At 36.6% G+C, this 26,119-nt stretch overlaps 1 protein-coding gene across 1 annotated transcript in view; it reads left to right on the forward strand.

Moving 5' to 3' along the window:
• LOC150089438 (solute carrier family 53 member 1-like) overlaps positions 1–26,119 on the forward strand; it is a 165,410-nt gene that overhangs the window by 5,611 nt on the left and 133,680 nt on the right. The window contains exons 2-3 of the mRNA XM_090389982.1: positions 7,192–7,243; positions 15,279–15,380. Coding sequence (XP_090246108.1) covers positions 7,192–7,243; positions 15,279–15,380 — 154 coding nt within the window. The remainder of the gene's footprint in view (positions 1–7,191; positions 7,244–15,278; positions 15,381–26,119) is intronic.

Here is a 26,119-nt window from a genome sequence, read left to right on the forward strand (position 1 = left end):
AATCACCTTGTCTCTGCTAGCAAAATTCCAATATATCATTGACAAAATTCCATGACCTGCTCTGGCAGCCTGTCTGTACTGCTCAGAGAACTTCATATCTGACTGCACAATTACCCCCAGGTCTTTTTCATTCTCCACCTCCCTGAGTGTAGTACCACACAGTTGGTACGTTTCTCTTGGGTTACAGCTACCCAATGCAGTACTTTGCATTTGTCAATGTTAAACTTCAGTTGCCACTTCTCAGGCCATCTGTCTAACTTTTCTAGATTCTGTTGTAGTAGCATGCTGTCTTTACTGTCATTAACAACCCTGCCAACCCTGTCTATGCGAATAATCAATAAGCTGTAATTAATGTGGAAGAGCATGAAATAGGAAATATGTTACAACTGTGAGTATTGCAATGCAAGGTATTGGGGACATGAGTTAAACACATTGAATAAATACATTAAATGCTGTCATGATGGAAAGATTTCACTTTACCCACTATCTAAGACACCTACTCTATTACAAGAGTTGCTTACAGGCAATACTTGTGAAGAAAATAACCACAGGCAGTTCTCGCTTTACAAGTTCCGGGGTTTACGAGTTTTTTTTCTCAAAGTATCAAGTATCAACAAAATTGAAAATCTGAACATTAATTGCAAAAAATGAATGTTAAACATTCATAAATACCACATTTCAAACCATGCGATTAGCTATACAATCCAGTGGATCCAGCTTTACGATATTAATCCATTCCAGAGACACCATCGTATCTTGAAAATATCGTAATGTGAACCCAATAACACATTGTTTTTTGGTAATTCGTTCCACGACCTCGGAAGTTGAAATTTTTGCTATGTTGAAAAAAATACGTGAATTATGGTTGAATTTGAAAGTGTCTGCAATTCTGCCCAGACACGATAGGAGGGAGTATATGATGAGAGCCTTTTCGATCAATTCGGCCCTGGAAAGATTGTGCAAGGCTCAAGGGGTAAAATTTTTTTCAGCCTGGTCTGTACTTGTTGACAGGAGAGACTGCTTCTACAGGGATGGGATACACTTAAATGATGGGACACACATCATATACTCCCTCCTATCGTGTCTGCCCAGACACGATAGGAGGGAGTATATGATGAGAGCCTTTTCGATCAATTCGGCCCTGGAAAGATTGTGCAAGGCTCAAGGGGTAAAATTTTTTTCAGCCTGGTCTGTACTTGTTGACAGGAGAGACTGCTTCTACAGGGATGGGATACACTTAAATAGAAAGGGTGCAAGAATGTTTCCTGATCCTATCGAGGCAGTGTTAGGTGGGCCGGAAAACTGCCAGGCTTGGGGGGGATACAAGGACTAATAGATTAACAGTAGCCACTGGCAGAAGTGAAAGTGATTCTTGCACTGCTTCTATTGGAATGAGCAGCAGCGTGGAAAACAAGATGCAGGATATTTCAGAGACTGCTGGGTTCATTGCGGTACAAGTAAACATATGGGTTGTGTTAGGGTAGCTAAGAATAGGAACATGTGCATGTATACTTGCATGTACACCAATGCTATGAGTTTGGTAAATAAATTTGATGAATTTGAGGTACTGCTCAAAACATCAAAGGCAGATATTGTTGGGATATCAGAAACGTGGTGTCACACAGATATAAGGAATGCAGAACTGGAATTTGGGGAGTACAATGTGTACAGAAAGGATAGACAGGATAGGTAGGGAGGAGGGGTTATGCTATTAGTTAAGAAACAAATAAAATCCAAGGAAGTGAAACCAGTTGATATCGCTGGACAGTACAGTGTTGAGTCAGTTTGGTGTGACATAAGCATTGGGAGATCAAAATTGAGAGTAGGAGTGTGCTATAGGCCTAATATAATAAGAAACTGTACAGGGAAATAGAGTGGTCCAGTAAATCTTATAATGGGGGATTTTAATTTCCCACATATTGACTGGAATTTGTGGATTGGTCATTCACACACTAGCAAGGCTTTTGTGGATTTATTGGATGATTGTTTTCTACATCAGCATGTTCGGGAGGCAACTAGAGGGAGTAATACTCTTAATCTGATTATCAGTAGTGATTCTTCATGCATTAAGAATCTGCAGATAAAGGAACCACTAGGTGGCAGTGATCACAATGTGCTGAAGTGGGATTTACTCAAAGAGGTAACTACCATCAGGGGTAAAGGGAAGGGTTTTTGCTTTCATAAAGGCGACTACGATGGTCTGAGACAATATTTAAATTCTATACAGTGGGACCAACTGATGATGTTACCAACAGCAAATTCAAAATGGGAAGCATTCAAAGAATTAATCTTGGAAGCTACTAGGCTTTACTTACCAATTAAGAAATATTGTTCAAGGTTTAGGCCTAAATGGATGTCAGATGAACTAATGAGATATATGGCAGAGAAGAAAAATGCATGGGATACATATAAATTAACATGTGACACAGAAGCCTATGATAGATATAAGCTGGTCTGTAACCAAGTTACAAAGGGGGTTAGGCAGGCGAAGGCAGATTACGAGAAATCTTTGGCAAAGGATGCAAAGAAAAATAGCAAAGAGTTCTTTACTTATGTAAACTCTAGAAGGAAGGGGATGAATCAGATTGGTCCACTTGATATCGATGGTTCAACTGTTCATGATCCTGCTCAGGTAGCTAACAAACTAAATGAATATTTTGCATCAACATTCACACATGAGGAGTTATTCAGCGATGGGAATGACAGAGGTGTATTCAACTCTGGCAGTAAGCTAGATAATCTTGCAATAACTGAGAGTAAAGTGGAGGAGAAATTGTTGATGATAAACACAAGAAAGGCACCTGGGGTGGATGGGATCTATCCAGTTATATTAAAGGAGGCAGCAAAGGAAGTAAGCAAACCCTTAGCCATAATTATGAGAGCTTCCTTGGACTCAGGGGAGGTGTGCAAATGTGACCCCAATTCATAAAGGAGGATCAAAGGCTGACACAAGTAATTATTGACCTGTGAGTTTAACTTCTGTTCCAGGAAAATTAATAGCAGCGCTGATTAAAGAAGCACTGCAGGATCATCTAGACAAGACTTCAGTTATAGCTCGGACACAGCATGGTTTTGTTAAGGGAAAGTCTTGCCTGACCAATTTGATTGGATACTATGATGCAGTCACAAAAGAACTGGATGCAGGGAATAACTTTGATATTATATATTTGGATCTTAGAAAGGCTTTTGATACTGTTGCAGATGGAAGACTGCTGCACAAATTGGAGCAGTGTGGCATTGGAGGGAAATTGCTGCTATGGATAAAGGGATGGTTGAGGGGAGAAGACAGAGAGTAGTAATCAATGGGCACTGCTCATCGTGGACTAATGTTATTAGTGGAGGCCTCTCAGGTTTCAGTGTTGGGTCCATTATTGTTTTCTGTATTTATAAATGATATTGATGGTATATCAAGCTTAATGTCCAAGTTTGCAGCCGATACAAAGGTTGGCGGGGTTGTTAAGAACACTACTGATGCTATGCTGCTGCAACAGGATCTGGAAAGGTTGATCAGATGGGCTGAGAGGTGGCAAATGAAGTTTAACATTGACAAATGTAAAGTACTACATATGGGAAACCACAACCCCAGAGTAACGTAACAACTCTGTGGTCCTACACTGACAGTAGTGGAGAATGAAAGGGACCTGGGATTAATTGTGCAGGCAGATATGAAGTTCTCTGACCAGTGCAGACAGGCTGCAAGAGTAGCTCATGGTGTCTTGTCAATGATATACAGGAATTTTTCTAGCAGGGATAAGCAGGTGATTATTCCCTTGTATAAGGCAATGGTCAGGCCACACCTTGAGTACTGTATACAGGCCTGGAGGCCTCATTTCAGTAAGGATGTAGAGCTGCTAGAACGAGTACAGAGAAGGGCAACAAGATTAGTGAATGGAACAAAGGGTTGCTCTTACGAAGAAAGGCTTAAGTTTTGCAAATTACAGTGTCTGGAGACTGGGCACCGGCGAGGTGATCTGATAGAGGTGTATAAAGCCTTGAATGGTTTGAGCATGCTCAGTGCCAATGGGATTCTTCCTATTGCTCAGAATAATCACCTGAGAGGGCATAAATTCAAATTGAGGAAAGACAGATGTAGGATAGCTGTGCAGAAATTTGCCTTTAGCCAGCAGATGGTTGGTTTGTGGAACAGACTTCCATCCCTTGTTGTGGAAGTTGATAGCCAAAATAAATTTAAGGCTCAGCTGGACAGGTATTTTGAACGAACGGAGGGGTGAAATGGGAGTTTTTAAAAAATTTTATTTTTTGGCTGATGCTGCATAAGCTTGCTTTCTTGCATCATATGCCTCTACTAATGCTAATGCCTCTCTAAAAGGTTGTTTTTATAGTGCAAATTGTATCAGTTACCAATTCAAATCATTAAAATGCACTAAACTGTCATCATTTTCCAATGTTCTGTTTTAAGAACCAATTTTGGATGCCTTTGTGACATTTTTCTAAAGCACATTTCTGGAGGTCACGACCATAAAACAAAAACAATTTGTATTTTCTGGTTTATTGGACTTCTCTGTTAATGCCTCTAATTATAAATGGTTAGTAAACTCAATGTTATTGCATTTGCAAAAATGCTGATGGCTGGAATTGTGTTGTTTTTTGCATGATTATGGTGAAATGTGTTTCCCCTTTACTGAAATCTGCAATCATATAAAAAACATAAAGAAATTTTCAGAATCTTCACTTCATTCCTTTTTTCTTTTAAGCTTCGGAAACTTGTTACTCTGCGCAAATCGTGTTAGTTGCAATTTGTGCGTTCCGTTAAAAAATGTTTATGCATTTTATTGAAATTTATAAAGAAAAGAGAAGATTATCTGGAAACAAGAGCCTCTTGAAGTATTTCTGAAAAAGATGACTCCTTGTGCAACAAACCGGGTGCCGAGCCAATAATGAGTGATCAACAAGTGTGCATTTAGTCGATGATGACGATGAAGAATAAACATTCTTTAACATTTGTAAGTCATAAATAATTTTCTTTATTATTATAATTTGCTTGATTTTACAGCCTATGTTTTCATTTCTTTGGAAAAATCAATCGTTGTTTAAACATAAACTAGTTAGTTAACTAATTTCATTGTGAACATAACACCTATTTTTAACATTATGTCTATCAGTAATAAATTCCTGCTTTATGAGCACGCGCTAGGAACGAATTAACTCGTGAAGTCGAGAACTTATACGAGAGTACAACTCGGCAATGGTGTTCGCATCAGTGGGTGCAGAGATTAAATCACTGACTGAAAAATTGTCCCTACTGTTTTAGAATACATGGTCAGATTTGCCATTTGGTCTCACTACTATATCCAAATGAGGCAAATAAGCCAGGATATGGACAACTTTATATTTTCGATTCTGCTGAAGCAACAACAAAACGGCTTGAAAAACAATCAAACCAAGGGTGTATGGCTGAAGTAATGCAACAATTGGTTGAGATGCTGCAACACGTTAACCCATTTGTGAGTTATATGAAGAAATGTATCAATAACCTAGACCAATCCAACAATGAATATGTGGATGGCATTTATAGAAGACCCGGACTTAGATAAGAGATGATATAATGCACCTAGATCCAAAATGGAGGTTGCTGCAATATTTGTTGGAGAAGATGAGAACCACCTGCAAATAGAGATATATGCTGCTGTAGAATTATATCACCACTAAACAAGAATGGTGAAGACTGACTGAAGGATCTAGATTAAACTATTTACGCCATAATCAGAAAGATGGCATATGTTACACCGGGTACAACTAGTGCCTTAGAATGACATTTGCCAAAAATGCCAAGTTCTTAATGTCTAATTATAAATAATTTATACATGCAGTCCTCCATGACAGTAGAGTGGTTTGTCACAAATATGGAGAAGTTAGGACTTGAATCTCTGTCAGAGACTAGAAGAATTTTTAAAGGAGTCTTCGGCTTCTTATATTGTAGTAAGTTAATTGCAAATGGATGGAGTGGGAGTTCCCTCCATGAATTATTGTTTTGTTAGTCTGCCCAACATGCAGATTTGCTTATTAGCACACTTGTACAGGCAATAAATGATAAAACCATACAAACTAGAGTACTAAAAGAATTGGAGCATTATGACCTGATTAGCTGATGTTCCAAAAATTCCCAAGAACAAGAAATATCTGTAGTATAGTATTCATATTTTGTTTTAGGTGACAAAATATCTAGATATTTTGTCACCTAAAGCAGTCTGTGTGCAACAGTAACTGATTTCGTTAGGCCACCTAGACATTGCTATAGCTCATTTTCAGTCAATCTTCACATTGGTGATAGTCACAGTGGTGATAGTTTTTCCAGCAGAAAAATGTAAGAAGTATGGAGACGTGGTTTGGGAAAAATTCAAAAATTGTCTTATTTTCTGGCTGGACAGCTCTGCAGATCTCAACTACTCAAATATCTATATTATAATGTCAAAATAACTATCTAAGACACACACACACACACACACACACACACACACACACACACACACACACACACACATATATATATATATATATATAGAGCCATTCATATTACTAGTTTTTTAATTGAAAGATGTGGTGAAAGAACAGAGTTAGTCATGCTACACAGATTTATAGGCCTTATATATTTGTCTTGGATATTAGTATTGGCAGTGTGTTGTAAGAAAGCAAGGCTTATACAGCACCAGTCCCCACAAAAATCATTCATTTGCCAGTTCCTTCCAATTGGTCCAAACTTTTAAATTTATTCAACCTGTCCATTTCCACAACACTAGATGCAAGTTTAGTCCATTAATTGATTACTCTTTGCAGAATGCAAATTTCTGCACATTTATTCTGTAGCCATCCTTTTCCAATCAAAAGTTATGGTTCTGTGTGTGTGTATCAACTCAGAAAGAATAAAGATGCTACCAGCATATAGTTTACATTTTAAAGCCTTATGCACGACAGTTAGATTACCCTACAAATTGCTAGTTTCTGGCAACTGTGGTTTACAGAATCCCAAGTCTTTCTTGATAAGAATATTCTTTTGTGTCCCTATCTAATCTGGTTTCCCATCTCTTCTAACGGTTTGGAATGCATGAATGAAAAATTTAGACCTTCCTGCTTAAATTTTCTAGCATATTCTATTACTTTATATGGATATATAATGTGGAAATATGATATAAACTGTTTAGTAATTATCATTTATTGTTTTTTACTTTTTAGGATATGAAGGCAATGCTATATGCAGCAGTGGAAGGTACTCCTTCTCCAGAAGGTATGCAAATTGTAAATATGTATGTATAAAATGGCACACACACATACTTTAATATGAAGGCAAACATATATACACTGAGTGATCACTGAATTATGACTACCATATGAAAACTTAATTCGACCTGTTGACCATGTGAATTATGAGAATGCAGAGTTAGTCGACCTACGTAGCGTAGATAAGGTATCAATGGTTCAGTAGGTAGTAAAATTCCGAGCGTGATGGGTAAAAGGAAGGATTTATCGAACTTTGATAAAGGATAGATTGTGGATGCTCAATGAGCTGGTGCTTCAATTTCCCAAATGGCTGAACTGATGGGGTGTTCAACAGCCGCTGTAGTTAAAATGCACTGGCATCAAAATGGGCAAACAATGACCCAACGGCAAAACTGCAAAGGTCAGCAAAAGGTTGATGTTAGAGGTAAGCGCCAGATCCGACGACTCGTACAGGCGAACAGGTGCAGCACTGTTGAAGGGTTGACTACCCAGTACAACGTGAGCCAAACCAGAACAATATATGGCATGACCATGCATCGCATGTATGTGCTATATCAGCAGACGACTTCTATGGCATCCTTTCCTAACCATGGTTCACTGGTGTAAAAGACTCGCTTGGTGCAAATAGCATGCACATTGGACGTTAGATGACTGGAAGGTGTGCTGGTCAGATGAGTCACATTATTTTACTCCACACCGTGGATGGTCGTGTACGGATTTGGCGTCAACAACACGAGGCTCTTGATCCATCATGCATGGTATCAAAAGTGCAGGCTAGTGGAGGCGAATGTATGGTGTGGGGAATGTTTCACTGCCCGGAACTTGGACCCCCCCTTGGTGCATGTTGTTGTTTGGTTTTTAGGAGCATTAGCAACTAAGGCCATATTGCTCAGGGATATGCGGTAGTCATTCCCTGATATTTCCGCATCCTCCGTATTTGATAGTCACTGGCTCGAACCCCAGTCTATCAAGAAGCGTGTGCTATGCACTGCTGCTCCTGCCCACCTGGCTACAGAGGCGCCGCCTGGTGCATGTGGAACAACGTATCAGTGGTCTCTGCTATCGTCAACTGCTTGCTGACTTAGTACACCCCTCTACATTGCACTTATCTAAGTGTTTTCCATTTTATTTACCTAATTGTTATTTCATATTGAACTTTATAAGTAGCCATATAGTTCTAAATACGCTAGTTATTTTTATTTTTAATTTAGATTGGAGTTGTTGTAGATTACTACTTAATATACGTAAAACCGTTGTTTAGTTCGAATCTTGCAGCCATTGTTTTTGTATAGAGTGGTAGGGAATTCAAATTTTTAAGTATGATAGCTCTAACGTAAAACTATATAGCATAATTCGCACCCCTTGCATTTAGTATTCTATTAGATAGTGTAGTATTGACAATTAATTAATTAAATTTATTGATTTTATTAATTTAAAATATCATGTCCCAGACTAGAGCACAAAAGCAATGGGCAAAAAGTGGCAGGAGTGCTGTGACTCAGAGGAGAACTGAGAGGGGACGATTCTCCAATGCATCACAGCCTAAAAAAAATGTGCAACGTGTGAAATGTTTGCCAAACTTTCTGGAATGGAACATGATCTAGCCAAGGAGGATGTCTTTATGTGTGCCAGGTGCAAAGAGTGTCTAGAAATTAGTTGTCAGCTCAGCGTTCTGATGGGCATCTATGAGAGCTTGAGGTGTAGGGTAGATAGCCTCGAAGAAATTAATATGAGGGGCCTGTCAAGCTCTCAGCTGCCCAACTCAACACCAGAGCTCACGCCTGGGCATCAGGCAACACAGCGGCAACCTCCAAGGCAGAATACTTTGGTCCCACAGGAGTTAGTTATCGTTGGTGACTCTATTGTCAGGGAGATGGAGAATATATTGTGTAAAAAGGATAGATGGAATAGGACCAGGGTATGTCTGCCAGGGGCAAAAGTTGATGACGTTGTAAAGCATATATCATCTTTTAAGGGCACAAAGGGTGATATTGTGTACACGTTGGTACCAATGACATTAAGAGTAGGAGATCTGCAGATTTACTTAATAAGTACAGGTCAGTGTTGCAAAAAAGTCATGATTTAGGGTTCAATTTGAAGTTGTCCGCAATTCTGCCCAGACACGATAGGAGGGAGAACATGATGAGAGCCTTTTCAATCAATTCAGCCCTGGAGGAAATGTGCAAGGCTCAAGGGATAAAATTTTTTTCAGCCTGGTCTGTGCTTGTTAACAGGAGAGACTGCTTCTACAGGGATGGGATATACCTAAGTAGAATATTTGCTGATGCTATCGAGGCAGTGTTAGGTGGGTCGGAAAACTGCTAGCTTCAGGGGGATTCACAGACTAAAAGGTTAAAAGTAGCTGCAGGCAGAGGTGAAGGTGATTCTTTCACTACTTCTATTAGAATAAGCACCGGTGTGGAGTGAGGGGTATATGGGATGTGTTAGGGTAACTAATAATAAGAATAGGTACATGTATACTTGCATGTATACCAATGCAAGAAATATAGTAAATAAATTTGATGAATTTGAAGTGTTGGTCAAGACATCAAAGGCGGATATTGTTGGGATAGCAGAGATGTGGTGTCACGCAGATATAAGGAATGCAGAACTGGAATTTGCGGAGACAATGTGTACAGAAAGGATAGACAGGATAGGAACGGAGGAGGTGTTATGCTGTTAATTAAGAAAAACATAAAATCAAAAGAAATGCATCCAGTTGATATAGATGAACAGTGCACTGTTGAGTCAGTTTGGTGTGACATAAGCACTGCGAAAGCAAAAATAAGAGTAGGAGTGTGTTTTATGCCTAATGACTCGAATAAGTACAATGAACAATTGTACAGAGAAATAGAGTGGGCTAGTAAATCAGAATGTCTTATAATGGGGGATTTTAACTACCCGATATAGACTTGAACTTTTGGGTTGTTCACTCGCACACTAGTAAGACGTTTGTAGATTTATTGGATGATTGTTTTCTGCAGCAGCATTTTCGAGAGGCAACCAAAGAGGGTAATACTCTTGATCTGGTTATCAGCAGTGATCATTCGTGTATTAAGAATTTGTAGATAAAGGAACCATTAGGTGGCAGTGAACACAGTGTAATGATATGGGATTTACTTAAAGATATAATTACCAGCAGGGGTAAAGGAAGTCTTTTGCTTCCGTAAAGGTGACTGTAGTGATCTCAGACAGTTTTTAAATTCTGTACAATGGGACCAAATGATGATGTTACCAACAGTAAATTCTAAGTAGGAAGCATTCAAGGAATTGATAGTGGAAGCTACTAAACGTTTCATACCTATTAAGAAATATTGTTCAAGGTCTAGGCCGAAATTGTTGTCAAATGAACTAATGAGACTCGTGGCAGAGAAGAAAAATGCATGGAATGCATATAAATTATCAGGCGACACAGAAGCCTATGATATATATAAGCTAGTCTGTAATCAAGTCACAAAGGAGGTTAGGCAGGCGAAGGCAGATTACGAGAAATCTTTGGCAAAAGATGCTAAGAAAAACAGCAAGAATTTCTTTACTTATATAAACTTTAAAAGGAAGGGGATGAATCTGATTGGTCCACTTGATATCGATGGTTCGACTGTTGATGATCCTGCTCAGATAGCAAACAAACTGAATGAGTATTTTGCCTCTACATTCACACATGAGTTATTAAGGTTTGAAAATGCCAAAAGGTTATCAAATTGTAACAGGATGCTTAATGATTTTGTAATAACTGAGAACAAAGTGGAGGAGAAATTGTTGAAGTTAAACATAAGAAAGGCACCTGGGGTGGATGGGATCTATCCAGTTATATTAAAGGAGGCAGCAAAGGAAGTAAGCAAACCCTTAGCCGTAATTATGAGAGTATCATTGGACTCAGGGGAGGTACCCATGGACCGGAAATGTGCAAATGTGACCCCAATCCACAAAGGGGAATCGAAGTGTGACACGCGTAATTACAGACCAGTTAGTTTAACTTCTGTTCCGGGTAAAATAATGGATTCACTGGTGAAAGGTGCATTGCAGGATCATCTAGACAAGTTTGCAGCAATAATTCAGACACAGCATGGGTTTGTAAAGGGAAAGTCTTGTCTGACAAATTTGATTGGTTATTATAATGTGGTTACAAAAGAACTGGATGCAAAAAATAATTTTGATATCATATACTTGGATTTCAGGAAAGCTTTTGACACTGTTGCGCATGGAAGACTACTGTACAAATTGGAGCAGAATGGTACTAAGGGTAAGTTGCTACAATGGATAAAAGGATGGTTAAGTGGGAGAAGACAGAGGGTGGTAATCAATGGGTGCTGCTCTTTGTGGACTAATGTTATTAGTGGAGTCCTATAGGGTTCGGTGTTGGGTCCACTGTTGTTTTGTATATTTATCAATAATATTGATGAAGGTATATCAGGCTTAGTATCGAAGTTTGCAGATGATACAAAGGTTGGCAGGGTGGTTAATGACAGTAATGGCAGTGTGTTACTGCAACAAGATCTAGAAAATTTGGGCAGATGGCCTGAGAAGTGGCAACTGAAGTTTAACATTGAAAAATGCAAAGTAGTGCATATGGGTAGAAGTAATCCCAGAGAAACGTGCCAACTGTGTGGTACTACACTTAAGGAGGTAGAAACTGAAAAAGACCTGCGAGTAATTGTGCAGTCAGATATGAAGTTTTCTGGAAATTTGTCAATGATATACAGGAATTTTGTTAGCAGGGAAAAGGAGGTGATTGTCCCTCTGTATAAGGCAATGGTCAGGCCACGCCTTGAGTACTGCGTTGCAGGTCTGGAGGCCTCATTTTAGGAAGGATGTAGATTTGCTTGAGCGTGTACAGAGAAGGGCAACAAGATTGGTGAGGGGAATGAAGGGATCCTCTTACCAGGAGAGGCTTAAGTTCTGCAAATCGCAGCAGCTGGAGACTAGGCACCTGCGAGGTGATCTGATTGAGGTGTATAAGGCCTTGAATGGGTTGAGCACGCTGAATTCTGATGGGATTCTTCCACTTTTTCAGATTATGAACCTAAGGGGGCATAAATTGAAATTGTGGAAGGACAGATGTGTGGAAATTTTCCTTTAGCCAGCAGGTGGTTAATTGCTGGAACAAACTTCCATCTGTCGTTGTGGAAGTTGATAGGTTAAATAAATTTAAGGAGGAACTGGACATATATTTAGAGGGGATTGTTTCGTAATTTTTTTTTTTTTCTGGCTGATGCTGCATAAGCTCATACGCTTGCTTTCTTGCCTCACATGCCACTACTACTACTACTACTACTACTTCGTCCCGAATGACGATGGTGTCTTCCAAGATGACAATGCACCAAGCCATTGGGCATTTTTTGTGCAGGAATGGTTTGAGGAACACAGTTCTGACCTCCAGCATATCAATTGGCCTCCGAACTTCCCCCGCTATCAATCCCATAGAGCACTTGTGGAACACTATGGAAAGGCATATCAGGTGTCTGGATACACCAATCACCTCCATAAGTGCATTTCTGACCACATTACACACAGTGTGGTTGGTCATACCTCCCGAACGCTTCCGACATCTTGTTTTATCAATGCCACGTTGGATAGCTGCTGTACTGAGGGCAAAAGGAGGACCTACGAAGTATTAGATAGGCGGTCATAATTCAGTGATCACTCAGTGTATATTATAATTATATAATAATTATATATTAGTATTTTAGTATTAGTAATGGCCATATGGCCATTACTAAAATAAGGAAGGAAGCCTAAGACTTAAGGAAGCCTTTTGGCTGCACCAGCCAAAAGAAAGAAAAAATAGTAAAATAATGATAATTAAATAAAATAAATAATAAATGACAAGGAAATAGACAACCTATGCATTCAACCATAACTTCGATTTATGGCTCCTAGTTCTAGAATCATTTATAACTGTGAAAATTTCAGCCTCTTCATTTTACTTATGCCATTCAGAGCCTTAAACACCTCAATCAAGTCACCTCTAAAGTGCCTAGTTTCCAAGCTGTGCAACTCACATATTCGAAGTCTTTACTCATATGGATGCCCTTTTGCCAGTCACACCAGGTATTTAGATAGTCTTCCAACCTATACGTGAACTAATTATGTACATCATGTGCATAATTAGCTCACAGTTTTTTTTTTTTTTTATTGTGCATTCCAAGTTTCACTGAGATATTCTTGCTGGGACAACTTTTTGTTTATCATTCAGATAGCCTTCCGCCTATATACATATGCAACTACATATTCATTATGGTGTAGAGTTTAATTTATTTCACAAAAAAAAAAAAAAGTTCAGAGATGGTTTTGCAATGATAGAAAATTAAGTGAAGAAAGCATTACTGTTCTGTTATGCTTCAACCCAGATGATAGTAAAAAATTGCACCCACTTGTGTTGGAAAATTTATTAAGCCAAGGAGTTTTAAAATAGTTAACCAGCTTCCTTCCATATAATTATGAGGCCAATAGAAGTTGCTTGGCTTGCAGTTAAAATTTCTTGGCATTGATTATTGAGATTGAATGGCAAAAAAAAAAAAAAGAAATAAAAAAAAAGGAACATATTTTGATTATTGTAGACCATTGTACAGCATGTTCTTCGACACCAGCGTTTCCCAAACTTTTTTAGTCATGGAACACTTTTCATCTCACAACATATTCAAGGAACACTTATGAAACACAAGTTTAGCGGGAGCCAAAGAACTGTTGCTAATATGTTATTACATGCGACGCACTGTGCATTAGGAGCATCTTTATTTTCCAAACAAAGCCAAAATTCAAATAACTGTCATTATACTTTCGTTTTGGTCTTTTATTAGTTGGTTCCTGTTTTTTCACTTTGGATTTCTGGGGAACAAAAGGCTGCGATTGTTCATTCTCAGTTTGAAGTGTAACAATATTGTGTTTGTTTTTATCAACCACAGTTGCACTACTAGAAGTACTTTGCTTCTCATTTTAAAGTTCCTTTTTTCAACCACCGATTCATGATAACATATTTTAATAATAATATTTCGAAATACTAATAATTATCAAAAAAAAATTTTTTAGAAGGAAGTGAGTTTTGTTATGATATCAGTTCGCTTCCTCCTCTCCTTCAACCCATGTACTCCAGGCTAAATTGCATACGGATGGCAAACTAGATCATTACATTGCTACATTTTTGTAGGTGTCATTACCTGTACGCATACTTCTCTATGCAAAGCCTGCCAAAATAAAGTGTTCTGTGGTCTATCTGATTATTAGTCTATGCCAGTATATTAATAACCTAAAAAAATTATGTTAAATATTATAATGATACAAAAGTGATGTGCGATACATATGCAAAATTTATTTATTTTATTTTATTTATTTAATTATTAATTACGTTTTTTCACGGAACACTTGTTCACATCTCACGGAACACTAGTGTTCCGCGAAACACAGTTTGAGAAATGCTGTTCTACACATTAATTATATTCAGTAATATAATGAATGTGTACAGCACAATCATTATATAATTATTTATAACTTCTAATTGATCTCCCTCAACATAGGTGGGAACAGTTTGCAGCCAAAGTGGAATATTACCAGGGATGAAAATGAAAGTTAAAATAATGCTTGTGCTGTACTTAAAGAATATATGTAAGACATAAACCATGCAAATCAAAGTGGATTCTTTCTTTAAATTAATTCATTCATTAAAGAGTAAATTGGTTTCATGTTTCTTTTAATATTTAAACGTCTTCTACTTTTGGTGGTGTTGGAAGACGTTCTTCCTATGATACTAATTATATATTTTGTCTCTTTTCTCATGGCTTCTCTTATAAATGTAAAAAAAAAAAAAAATCTAAACAAAATATTATCCATAGACAAAGCTTAAGTTAATACTAATTCAATGGTACATATGTATTATGTGTACAAAACCCGAAAATTTAGGTCCCTTGAACCTTGTATTAATGAAATTCTAGTTTATAAACATACAGTATATATGTTTACATAACATGATTTTAGAATAAACTGATTATTATAATGGTGACACAGTATTTTTTTTATTTATAATTATTTTTCTTTGATAAATTTAGTGGTGGAGCAGAGCGTTATTATTCGTTACTTTGCTAAATTTGATGAAGAGTTTTTTCATTTCTGTGAAAAGGAATTGGAAAAGATCAATATGTTTTTTTCAGGTAATATATACTTAGTTTTTAAGACAATGAACGTTATAAAGATGTAACATTATACTATCTACATTTCCTTTTTGACAGTTTAATGTTACATGTCTTTGTAGTTTTATTTATGACTTATATGTAATTTGCTGTTATGTCAGCATACCTCTATTTGTAATATTTATGTTCTCTGTGGCAGTACAATGGTTTTTCTACATGCCTGGAGAGGTCTGGGTTTAAATCCCATTGGAGATTGGAAGAATTTTTAAAAGTTTCTTCAGTTGAAGCTGTTGTTACTGATCTCATGCCAAGGGAGTGGAGTGCCTTATGTGAATTCTGGGTATTCATTTCGGCACAACGAGCAAATCTGCCCATGAACACATTTGCAGAAACATAATATACAACTATAGAACAAGACTATGAAATGAAGTACAGTATTATAAGAACCAGAAAATTATAGTGTGAATTGCTGATGAGAAAAACATTAACTACAAGAAAAAGTAACCTTTAGTTTTTCTCTTTGCCTTATTTGCTTATAACCATAACCAGCTGTTACTGTTATGCATGCCTGAATTTCAGTGTCACACAACTACAATCCACGATTACATAACAACTTGTTATTTAATATTAATATAAATGTTATGTCATTATGGATTTTCAGTTGACGACGATTTTTCATTTATTTTTGTTTAAAACACTCCTGGCATTTCTATGGAAATAGGTTAATTTTTTTATTTTTTATCATCCCTATACATCTGTTATATACTGCTTAAGTAAGTTTTATTTGTTGATGTCTCTTGCATTGTCTGTTCCCATTCATGTTTTATTGAGGTCTCTTACAAGTGTGCTTGAGGAAAGGGCACGTTACTTAAGTAATCTGATATGAAATTGAATCACAGAGAGACATTTTTAGGCCTTAACTGTCCTTGTGTCATTAAGTTCCAATCACAACAACAACTAATTATGTTGTTGACTCTTCCCCCCCTCACTGCTTCCTCTTATCTGTGATTTCAGCCAAGATTGTTGCACCTCTTGGTAGAGGGTATTCAAATGAATATCCTGTTTATTAAATAAATTCTTTTTACCAAATGGTTAGAAATAGCTGAGAAAATTTTTTTTCCATAAGCCTTTTCATAATTAAAGATTAGTATTGGTGGTAATAACAACAGGATTCTGTTTGTTTATGATACTAACAAATCTTTTTAGTGAACTGACCATTGAAGCTGTTCAAGGGTTAATTCGCTAAAAATATTTGTTAGTATCATAAAGAAACAGAATCGTGTCATACAGAATTCCATCAGTACAGATACTTAAAAACTCTGAGACATTTCCTTATAATTTTAGAAATTTGTTTCTTTAATAACAAATATATTGGACAAATTTTTTTACTGCAAAAAAATTTGTCCAACATCCATTACCAATATACTTAATGAAATTTTTTCCCACTGATGTCTGTAGATTCATTCATTTAAAAAATGAACACCTCTACTGGCTCTATTCACTCACTTTGCTATCCATATGCCTCAGTGTTGTCTGATGTGTATCTGATGGATTTGTTGATTGCATGGCAGCACTTCATAATATCTTTTGAATTTTCTAATTGATGATTATTTAAAATTTTTTTTGCATGGTGTGACAGTAACAGTAATAGTATTTGCCATATAGTGCAAGGAAGCCACAGCTTTTGCTGCATTTGCAAAAAAAAAACCCCAAGTAGTTAAGAAAATGCAAATTATATGCTTCCTTCCTCATACAGTTACCTGTATGAGGAAGGAAGTTGACCTTTGAATTTATTCAAACTGTTAGCCTCAACTACCTGTGAGGCAATTTTTTTCAACAATCAACAACTCGCTGGCTAAAATAAAACTTATTGTAATAAAATCTAAACGTCGATCCCTGTAATTTGAATTAATGGCCGCTAGTTCTGGAGTTCTTTATAACAGTGAGAATTCCACCTTCATTCATTTTACTAACTTCTCTCAGAGCCTTATAAACTTCTGGACCCATTCAAGAAACTCAATGCCTATTTTCAAATGTGGTCTCCATACTTGAACACAGTATTCCAAATGTGGTCTTACAATTGCCTTATATAGTGGGATTGTGACCTCCCTATCCCTACAGGATAACGTTTGATAAATCATCGATAGGACACCATGGGCTTTCCGGGCTGCCGGTTTGCACTGTTCAGAAAACTTCATGTCTGCCCATATTTTAACTCACAGATCCCTTTCCTCCTCTGCTGATTTTAATTCAACTCCACCAAGTGTATAATTTAATTGGGGGTTGCTATTCCCCAGTTGTAGGACCTTGTATTTAGCAGCATTAAAACATAGCTTCCACTTCTTTGACCATCTTTGAAGTCTTTTCAAGTCATCCTAAGGAGCACTGCTTTGCATTGATCATTAACGACACTGCCATAATCTGCAAATTTTGATATCACGCCTTCTATCCCTTCATTGAAACAACAGTGGTCCAAGAACTGATCCTTGAGGGACCCCACTCCTGACATTACACCAATCTGAAGAATATCCATTAATCACAACCTTCTGCCCTACAACCACCCAGCAGTCCATCTTAGAATCTTACCAGTAATCCCAACTTGTTTAAGCTTATACAATAACCTCTCATGAGGGACTGATTCAAATGCTTTGCTAAAATCCAAATAAACTATGTCAAACTTGTTTGCTAAATCTAGCTCTTGATGAACTGTGTCAAAATACCCTAATAAGTTAAACTATTTTTCCTTAACAAAGCAATGTTATGTGTCCTTCAGAACTACATCTATCTAAATATCCCTGGATTGCAGTCTTGATCATTGCCTCTAAGGTTTTTCCTACCACTGAAATCAGACTAACTCGTCTGTAGTAACCATCTTCACTGTTAGAACTGCTTTTATGTATAAGTGATACGTTGATCCTTCTCCAATTCAATGGGATCTCCCCTGAGTCCAAAGATGCCCTCATAATTAACCTCACTGGTTCAATACACACTCGTGCTCTCCCTCAAAACTACAGGGTATATGCCATCAACTTTTGGAGCCTTACTTGCCTTTATGCTCAAAAGATTATTTTTAATTAACAATAATCTGTAATTATGACATCACTAATTTCATATGGCAGCCTCACTCAACACAATCTTTTCCCAGCATGAAAGGTCTTTCATCAGTAAAGACCCATTTAAATTGTCTATTCAATTCATCTGCAACATCAGCTGGGTTATCTAAGACATTCCTCCACCCAGTGCACAAGGGTCCGATCTAATTAGCTTTCTTCTTTGTTCTATTCACATACATGAAAAATTCCTTGTCCCCGTTCTTTGCTCTCTTAACCAATGTTTTCTCATATGCAGTCTTGGCCTCCCTGACCTTATTTGTGGTACTATTACAGATCAACTTATTTTTGTTTTAAAAATTTTAGCTTTAAATTGTTCTATAATTCAAATGTTTCGCCATCTTTCGGCAATCCGCCCAATTTTACAGATGCCATGATAGGATAATACTGCATTTAAGTATATTATACTTAGGCATTATAAGATATGTAATGTTTTCAAAAAACTTTTTGCTTATGAGATTTGAAGTCTTTAAATAGTTCAAATTTTTTGAAGAAAGACTTTAGTGTGCTGTATGAGAAAATGTCATTGTAATTTTTCTAGTACTATGGGTGCATTAGATAATTTCTCTTGCATACATGACAACAACAACAGACAGTTATCATAACCAGTCCATTTAAAACGTAGGACAAATAGCTTTCATCATATTTTCTTCTAATTATCCTCGACTTAGTATTCATCGTCATCATCATCATCATCAGCCATTTTCAATCCACTGCAGAATGAAGGCTTCTCCAGCAACTTTCCAGTTCCTTCTGTTTTGTGCAATGGCCACTTAGTCCATTTAGTGTGCAATGACTTAGTATTAGTAATGGCAAATGATGCAAGAAAGCAAGCTTATAAAGAATCAGCCAAAAAAATTCACATTAACTCTCTATTGCCTTCAATAATTTGTCTATAACATATTCAAGACAAATTATTAGAGGGGATAGACAGTCCTTGAATTTATTCAAATTATCCACTTGCACAATAACAGATGGAAGTTTGTTCTAATAATCTACCACATTCTGGCTGAAGGCAAACTTCCACACATCTATCCTGCAACAATCTATCCTAAATTTGAATTTATGCCCCCCCACCTTGTGTGTAGTCTGAGCAAGAAGAAGGCCATCAGCAAGATCTTACTCAAGACACTCGAAGCATTAAATACCTCATATTTACAGAACTGAAGCCTTTCTTGGGAAGACCACCCTTTTGTTCCCTTCACTAATCTCATTGCCCTTCTCTGCACTGTTCTAGCAGATTTGCATCATTTTTAAATGAGGTCTCCACACCTGTATGCACTACTCAAGGTGCGGCCTAACCATTGCTTTGTACAATGGGATAATCACCTTCTTATCCCTGCCAGCAAAGTTCCTGTATGTCCTGGACAAAACTGCATTAACTGGCCTGGCAGCCTATCTGCACTGCTCTGAGTACCTGACTGCACAGTAATTCCTAGCTCTTTTTCATCTTCTGCTAATAAGCCAAGTGTAGTACCACACAGTTGGTACAGTAATCTGGGATTACTGCAACCTATATACAGTACCTTGCATTTGACAATATTAAACTTTAACCGCTATTTCTCGGCCCATCTGCCTAATTTTTCTAGATCTTGTTGCAGTAGCTTATGTTGATTACTGTGATTAATTACCCTGCCAAGCTCTGTGTCATCTGAAAACTTAGACATTAAGCCTAATATACTTTCCTCAATAAATACAGAAAACAACAATGGGCACAGAATAGAACCCCAGTGGACTCCACTAATAACATTAGTCCAAGAGCAGTGTCCATTAATCAACCATCTCTTTATCCAGAGCAGTAACTTTCCCTTAATGCCACACTGCTCTAATCTGTATAGCAGTCTTTTATGTGCAATAGTATCAAACGTTTTCTGAAATCTGAGTATATGATGTGAAAATAATTTTTTGTATCCAGTTCCTTTGTTACTGCATTGTTAGTATCCAATCAGATTGGTCAGACAAGATCACCTCTTAACAAATCCATACTGCAACTGCAGGATAATTGCAGTCCTGTCTAGATGGTCCTGCATTACTTCTTTAACAAGTGACTCCATTATTTTCATTGGAAGAGAAGCAAAGCTAACAGGTCAGTAATTAATCATGTCACCCTTTGATCCACCCTTTGTGAATTGGAGACATATTTGCACAATTCCAGTCAACAGGAACTATCCCTGAATCCAAAGATGCTCTCATAATATGGCTAAGTGTTTGCTTACCTGCTTTTTAGCTCCCTTAATATAACTGGATAGATCCCATCCACCCCAGATTCCTTTTTTATGTTTAGGTTCAAGAATTTCTCTTCCACTTTCCTCTGAGTTATCGCAAAATCCTTTAGTTCCTTCATAGAGTTTGATAAACTTTTAGCTTTCATTCCCTAAAGAATTCCTCATGTGTGATGCAAAATACCTATTCAGTTTGTCTGCAACCTGAGCAGGATCATCAACATCAAGTGGACTAATGTAAGTCAACTGCTTCCTTCTACTTTTAATATAAGTAAAGAAGTGTTTGCTGCTTTTCTTTGCATTCTTTGTCAGAGAAGGCTAAGAGGCCACATGAACAACAGACCAATATAACCACACACAATATGACACAAACCATACAATTACACACTATATGGGCTTCACAGAGTTTGTATTAAGTCACAAAGTTACATTGTTGAGATGGAGGAAACCCGCCCCCCCCAGAGCCACAAGACATGGTCCACTATATACTGTTCTTTCTGTACACATTGTACTCTTATGTTAAAATCTGCATCCCTGAGTGATCCCATGTCTCTGATTTCGTTATATAATGTCTGCATTTGATGACATCAAATCATCTTCATCAAACTTATCAACTTCATCAAATTTATTTACTATGCTACTGGCAGAAGTATACATACACCTGTTCTTATTCTTAGTTACTCTAACATAGCTCATGTAATTACTTGATCCACTAGTACTCACAGCAGGGTTTGTAATCCTCGACACCTTCTTTGCCAGGCTGCTGCATGTTCCAATAGAAGCAGTGCAAGAATCACATTTACCTTTGCCTGCTGCTCTAGTCTGAGTATCCCCTAAACTAGCTGTTTTCCGACCCATCCAACAGAACCACCTTTTGCTGCTGGTAATGCCTTTGGTGATGTCAGCAAATATTCTTGCACCCCTTGTATTAAAGTGTAACCCATCCCTATAAACAGTAGTGAGCTTTAGTGGGCTTGCGAGCCCATTGTTATATATTTTTTAAAATTTGCAAGCCCATTGTTGAGACGATCATTTATTTTACAAATGAAATCCTGAATGCAATTATTGAATATCCAGAGCCAGAACTAAGGTGGGGCGAGCAGGGCCCTCAGAATTTTAATGAACAATCAATCAGTTATGTATTTTAAAATTGCTTCATTTTTGATTTAATTATAGTCGGACCTCTGTTTAACCAACTTCTTTATAGCGAATTTTTTTAATTCCCTTTGGTAATTACATTTGAAATAGTTTCTGTTGAGTGAAGAAAATTTCTATGCATTGTTCTCACCTCTGGCCTTTAGGCAATTTAGGTAATTAGAAAGCACAAATTAAGGGTGAAAGGGATTACCGTTTCACAATGTTACTGGTGTCCCTAAAACCTATGCAGTCACATACCGAGAAGTTGCGCTAGTCAGTATGCTTTCAATAGCCAGTCAGAGGATTAAGAAGATTTCCGACACCGATAATAGCCTCTGGTCAATCTGTGTTGTGGTTCCCCTTTGCTCCGACAAGAAGTCATATGTTTTTTGGAGAAGTGAGTGACTCACGCATTTTAGTAAATTTATCCTATCATATGTTTACATGGTCACAGTAGCTGAATATCCGAATGATTCCGATATTTTGCACAGTATTCAAAGAGCTTCTCTTAGTATTCAAAGAAATTCAAAGTGACAGTGGCGACGTTTTGGAAGGGGGTGGAATTTGAAAGAAATTTTAAACACATGCTACTTGGAATCATGGAATATGAAAGAACATTCGTCTCCGTGGATGAGGCAACAAAGATATTAAGTAAACTTTTCAAAGATGAAATGTTGTCAGGTTTGGAAACTGGGTCGAGGCTTTCATTATGAAAAAATGTTCCAAAATATAATGGCATACAGGCAATAATTAAAAAAAAAAAAGAAGTATGCATTATATCACCAATCTCCAAAAACCAGCGTGAATTAAGGATTATTACTAAAGAACTCGATGTGGAAACTGTAAAGATTGGTCATGTGTTTGGACCATGACAGGCAGCTTGCACCTTGTGGACGGCAATTGTGAGTTGGAGGAATTATCCGACTTTGTGCAAACATTTTGAATCAGAAGTTAAATATTCTCGATTATTAAAGCAACTTTTCAATCTGGAATTTCTTAATGATTCAGCACTAATAATCGACATCCTGCAGGAGCTCTCTACCTTTCAGAAGCTTTACAAAGTTGCAGCATCACTATAGTAAGAGTAGATAAATTAATTATTCTAACTCGGTGCTATCGCTAATTTGAAAAATTCTGAAGGAAATTATGAAGCTAAAATTGAGAGCATGTCGAAGTGGAAAGAATTTGAAGGAATCAAAATCGAAAGTAAGAACACATTTAAAAAATTACCTTGTGACAAGTTATTAATGCAACAGAGTAATTTTAAATTAAATAAAGAAAATAATGATACTATTGACGATGAGAAATTGAAAGAAATTTTAAACCTATGCTACTCGGAATCGTGGAATATGAAAGAACTTTTGTCTCTGTGGCAAGATGGTGAAAAATGAATAAGAAATTTAAGTTTTTAGATAAAATATGAAATAAACATTAATGATTTGAGATTTTTTCAAAGACAGTTTATCTTTAAAATCAAATGAAATTCCATCTTCGATTAAGAAAGCCAGAGCTCATATCTGGTGAGTATGGGCTTGGCACACCCAGGGTCCTGAGCTGGATATCATCATTTTTCTCTTCTTGGTGATTCCCTTCTACTTTTGACACACTCTCTCTCTCAGGGTAACTCCGGAATTTTTTTTTGGCTGATGCAGCATAAGCCTCAGGCTTCCTTGCACTATATAGCTAATAATAATAATATCTTTGAAACCATTGTGATTAGCAGTGCTGAAGCTGAGCGAGCTTTCAGCGTAATGAATAATATTGTGACAATTAAACACATTGCAGATTATGATGACCATACATCTAAATGGAAAACCATTGCTTCAATTCGATCCGGATCATTACGTCAAATCATTCCTTCTGTAATCATCGCTCAGCTATTGAGCAAAGCAGAAGATTGACAACAGATATTAATAAAGAAGTAAATTCTATATGCAATTTTTAGAATAAATTTTTCTTGAATATTTGTATAATAATTTTTTTCATATAATCTGTGATTTTTGTGTACCTTTTCTAGAAGAGTTTGTATTTTTATGTAATATTTGTTTTTATATTGTAAAATGTTTTGTGATAGTTTTTGTTATTTGTGATATGGGAAATATTTCACGTTATGTTTTATTCGCAATATTAAAATTTTATCATGGAAAAAATGTATCCATTATATTTGCATAGCTGTTAAAAAAATAAAATAAAGACAAATAAAAAAAGTGGCATGTGTGCCGAGCACCTGTGATGATGGTTTTATGTGAATCCTTCGTGTTTCTTTTAGGTATTTTGATTTGTATATTGATTACAAAATAAAAGACCTTTTGTATTGTAAATATTTTAGCAAACATTTGCAAATTTTCATAATTTCTGGAAGACAAGATACAATGGATTTATGATAACTAAAGTAAGAGATGTATACTTGTGATTGCAATGTATCTAAATGTTTATAGAAAACAGTGTCGATTGAAGTACTGATCTTGTAGTTGAAATGACATACGCAGCCGTTAGGGTACTTAACAATGGAATGTTACGAAAATGCGAGACAAAAAAATAAATTGTTGACAAATATTTGTATTGTTGCAATCATATGACAAATACTAGTATTTGTCATACTATTCAAAAATTCTAAAAAGTTAGAACTCGAGATACTATTATTATTATTATTATTATTATTATTAGCCATATGGTGCAAGGAAGCCTGAGGCTTATGCTGCACCAGCCAAAAAAAAAAAATTCTGAATTACCGAGAGAGAGAGAGAGAGAGAGAGAGAGAGAGAGAGAGAGTTGGAAGTAGAAGGAGAAAAATGATGATATCCAGCTCAGGATCCTGGGTGTGCCAAGCCCATCACCATATGTGAGCCCCTGGGGTTTGTTGTATCAAGGTATCATGGTAAATGGGGGGGGGGCATGATGACCAGGCTGATTTAAGATATCATACTGGTCACGAAAAATGCATCATGCACTCTAATCACACTACTAGTGAGTGCTTGGTGTGCAGACTAGTAGTGTGAATGTGGAAAGCGCCTGTGGTAGAAGCCATGGATGACATCACTTCCGTGACTGATCAGATTTACTCGGCAGGAATCGCCAAGGATGTTTCACATCAAAAAGTCGGCAAAATGTGAGCCCATTGTTAAAATATTTACAGCTCACCACTGCCTATAAATGCCGAGACTTTGTTGATTCTATATTAACTACCAATGCTGTCTGTACTGTGAATATCAACATTTTTAACATGAAATATCTTCTTGAATTAAAAGTTTATCTAACCCAAGGACAGATTAAAAATAAACTTAAAATTGTTGTACCATTTATTTATATTATTTAACAAATTTATTAGACACAAATTGCTTACCTTTTACAAGAAGCTCTATCTAGGAAATAACAGAATGAAATATCCATTATGTGATATATGCATTTCATGTTTATGGAAAAGATCATGCGTATGTAATGAGAATTTGTATTTTCTTTTTATTTGTATTTCTAAATGAATACAAGTGCAAATTTTTATTAGAACATTTTGTGGAATAATTTTGCAATGCTCATGGAACATCAGTGTAGAGTATGGTGTGTTTTATTATCTTTAATTAACGTGTGTAATTTACTTGCATTTGAAATAGTATCTTTTAGCCTTGTATTAGGATTTTGCAAACATGCTTTGTGGATTTTTCTGTGTTGTTGCATTCATTTATATCATCTTTGTGTCTTTAAACCTGCACATTCAGTTGGATTCTTTTTTTATGATAAGGGCATTATTTTTATAATTTATATATTTTATATATTTTGCTTTAGTTTAGATCAGTAATTTGATATATTTTTGTTCTAAATTTTTGCATAAACTTTTATCTGTAAACTTTCTCTAGAATTTATTTATAAATGGGGACATAATGAAAGGCTACCCACTACCAAATGTAAATGAGTGATTATTTCCCACTGGACAGGGTGAGAGAAAAGAAGCACCATGTTTTTATTGGGATATAAAATTTACAGATAAAAAAAAAAATGTGTAAAACAGTTATGTGAAAAAGTAATGTTGCAAGATTTGTCTGGTGTAAGCAGAACCCTTGTTTGTTGTATATTCTTCATCACAGATGCTCATTTCCTTTATAGTGGTTATATTAGTAAGCAGAATTACCACGTATTGACCGAAAAACTCAAGAGCTTATGTAATATCCATTGCATGGTACATATGTTACTGTTTGGTGTGGTGTTGTGATCAAGCATGTTTGTGAATCTTTCTTTTTTGAGGATGATGAGGGAAATGTCCATGTTGTGAGATCAGCCAACCTAAAAACTGTTCACA

Source organism: Mastigoproctus giganteus, chromosome 2 (assembly GCF_048544385.1).
Source record: "Mastigoproctus giganteus isolate SK-2022 chromosome 2, ASM4854438v1, whole genome shotgun sequence".
NCBI lineage: Eukaryota > Metazoa > Arthropoda > Arachnida > Uropygi > Thelyphonidae > Mastigoproctus > Mastigoproctus giganteus.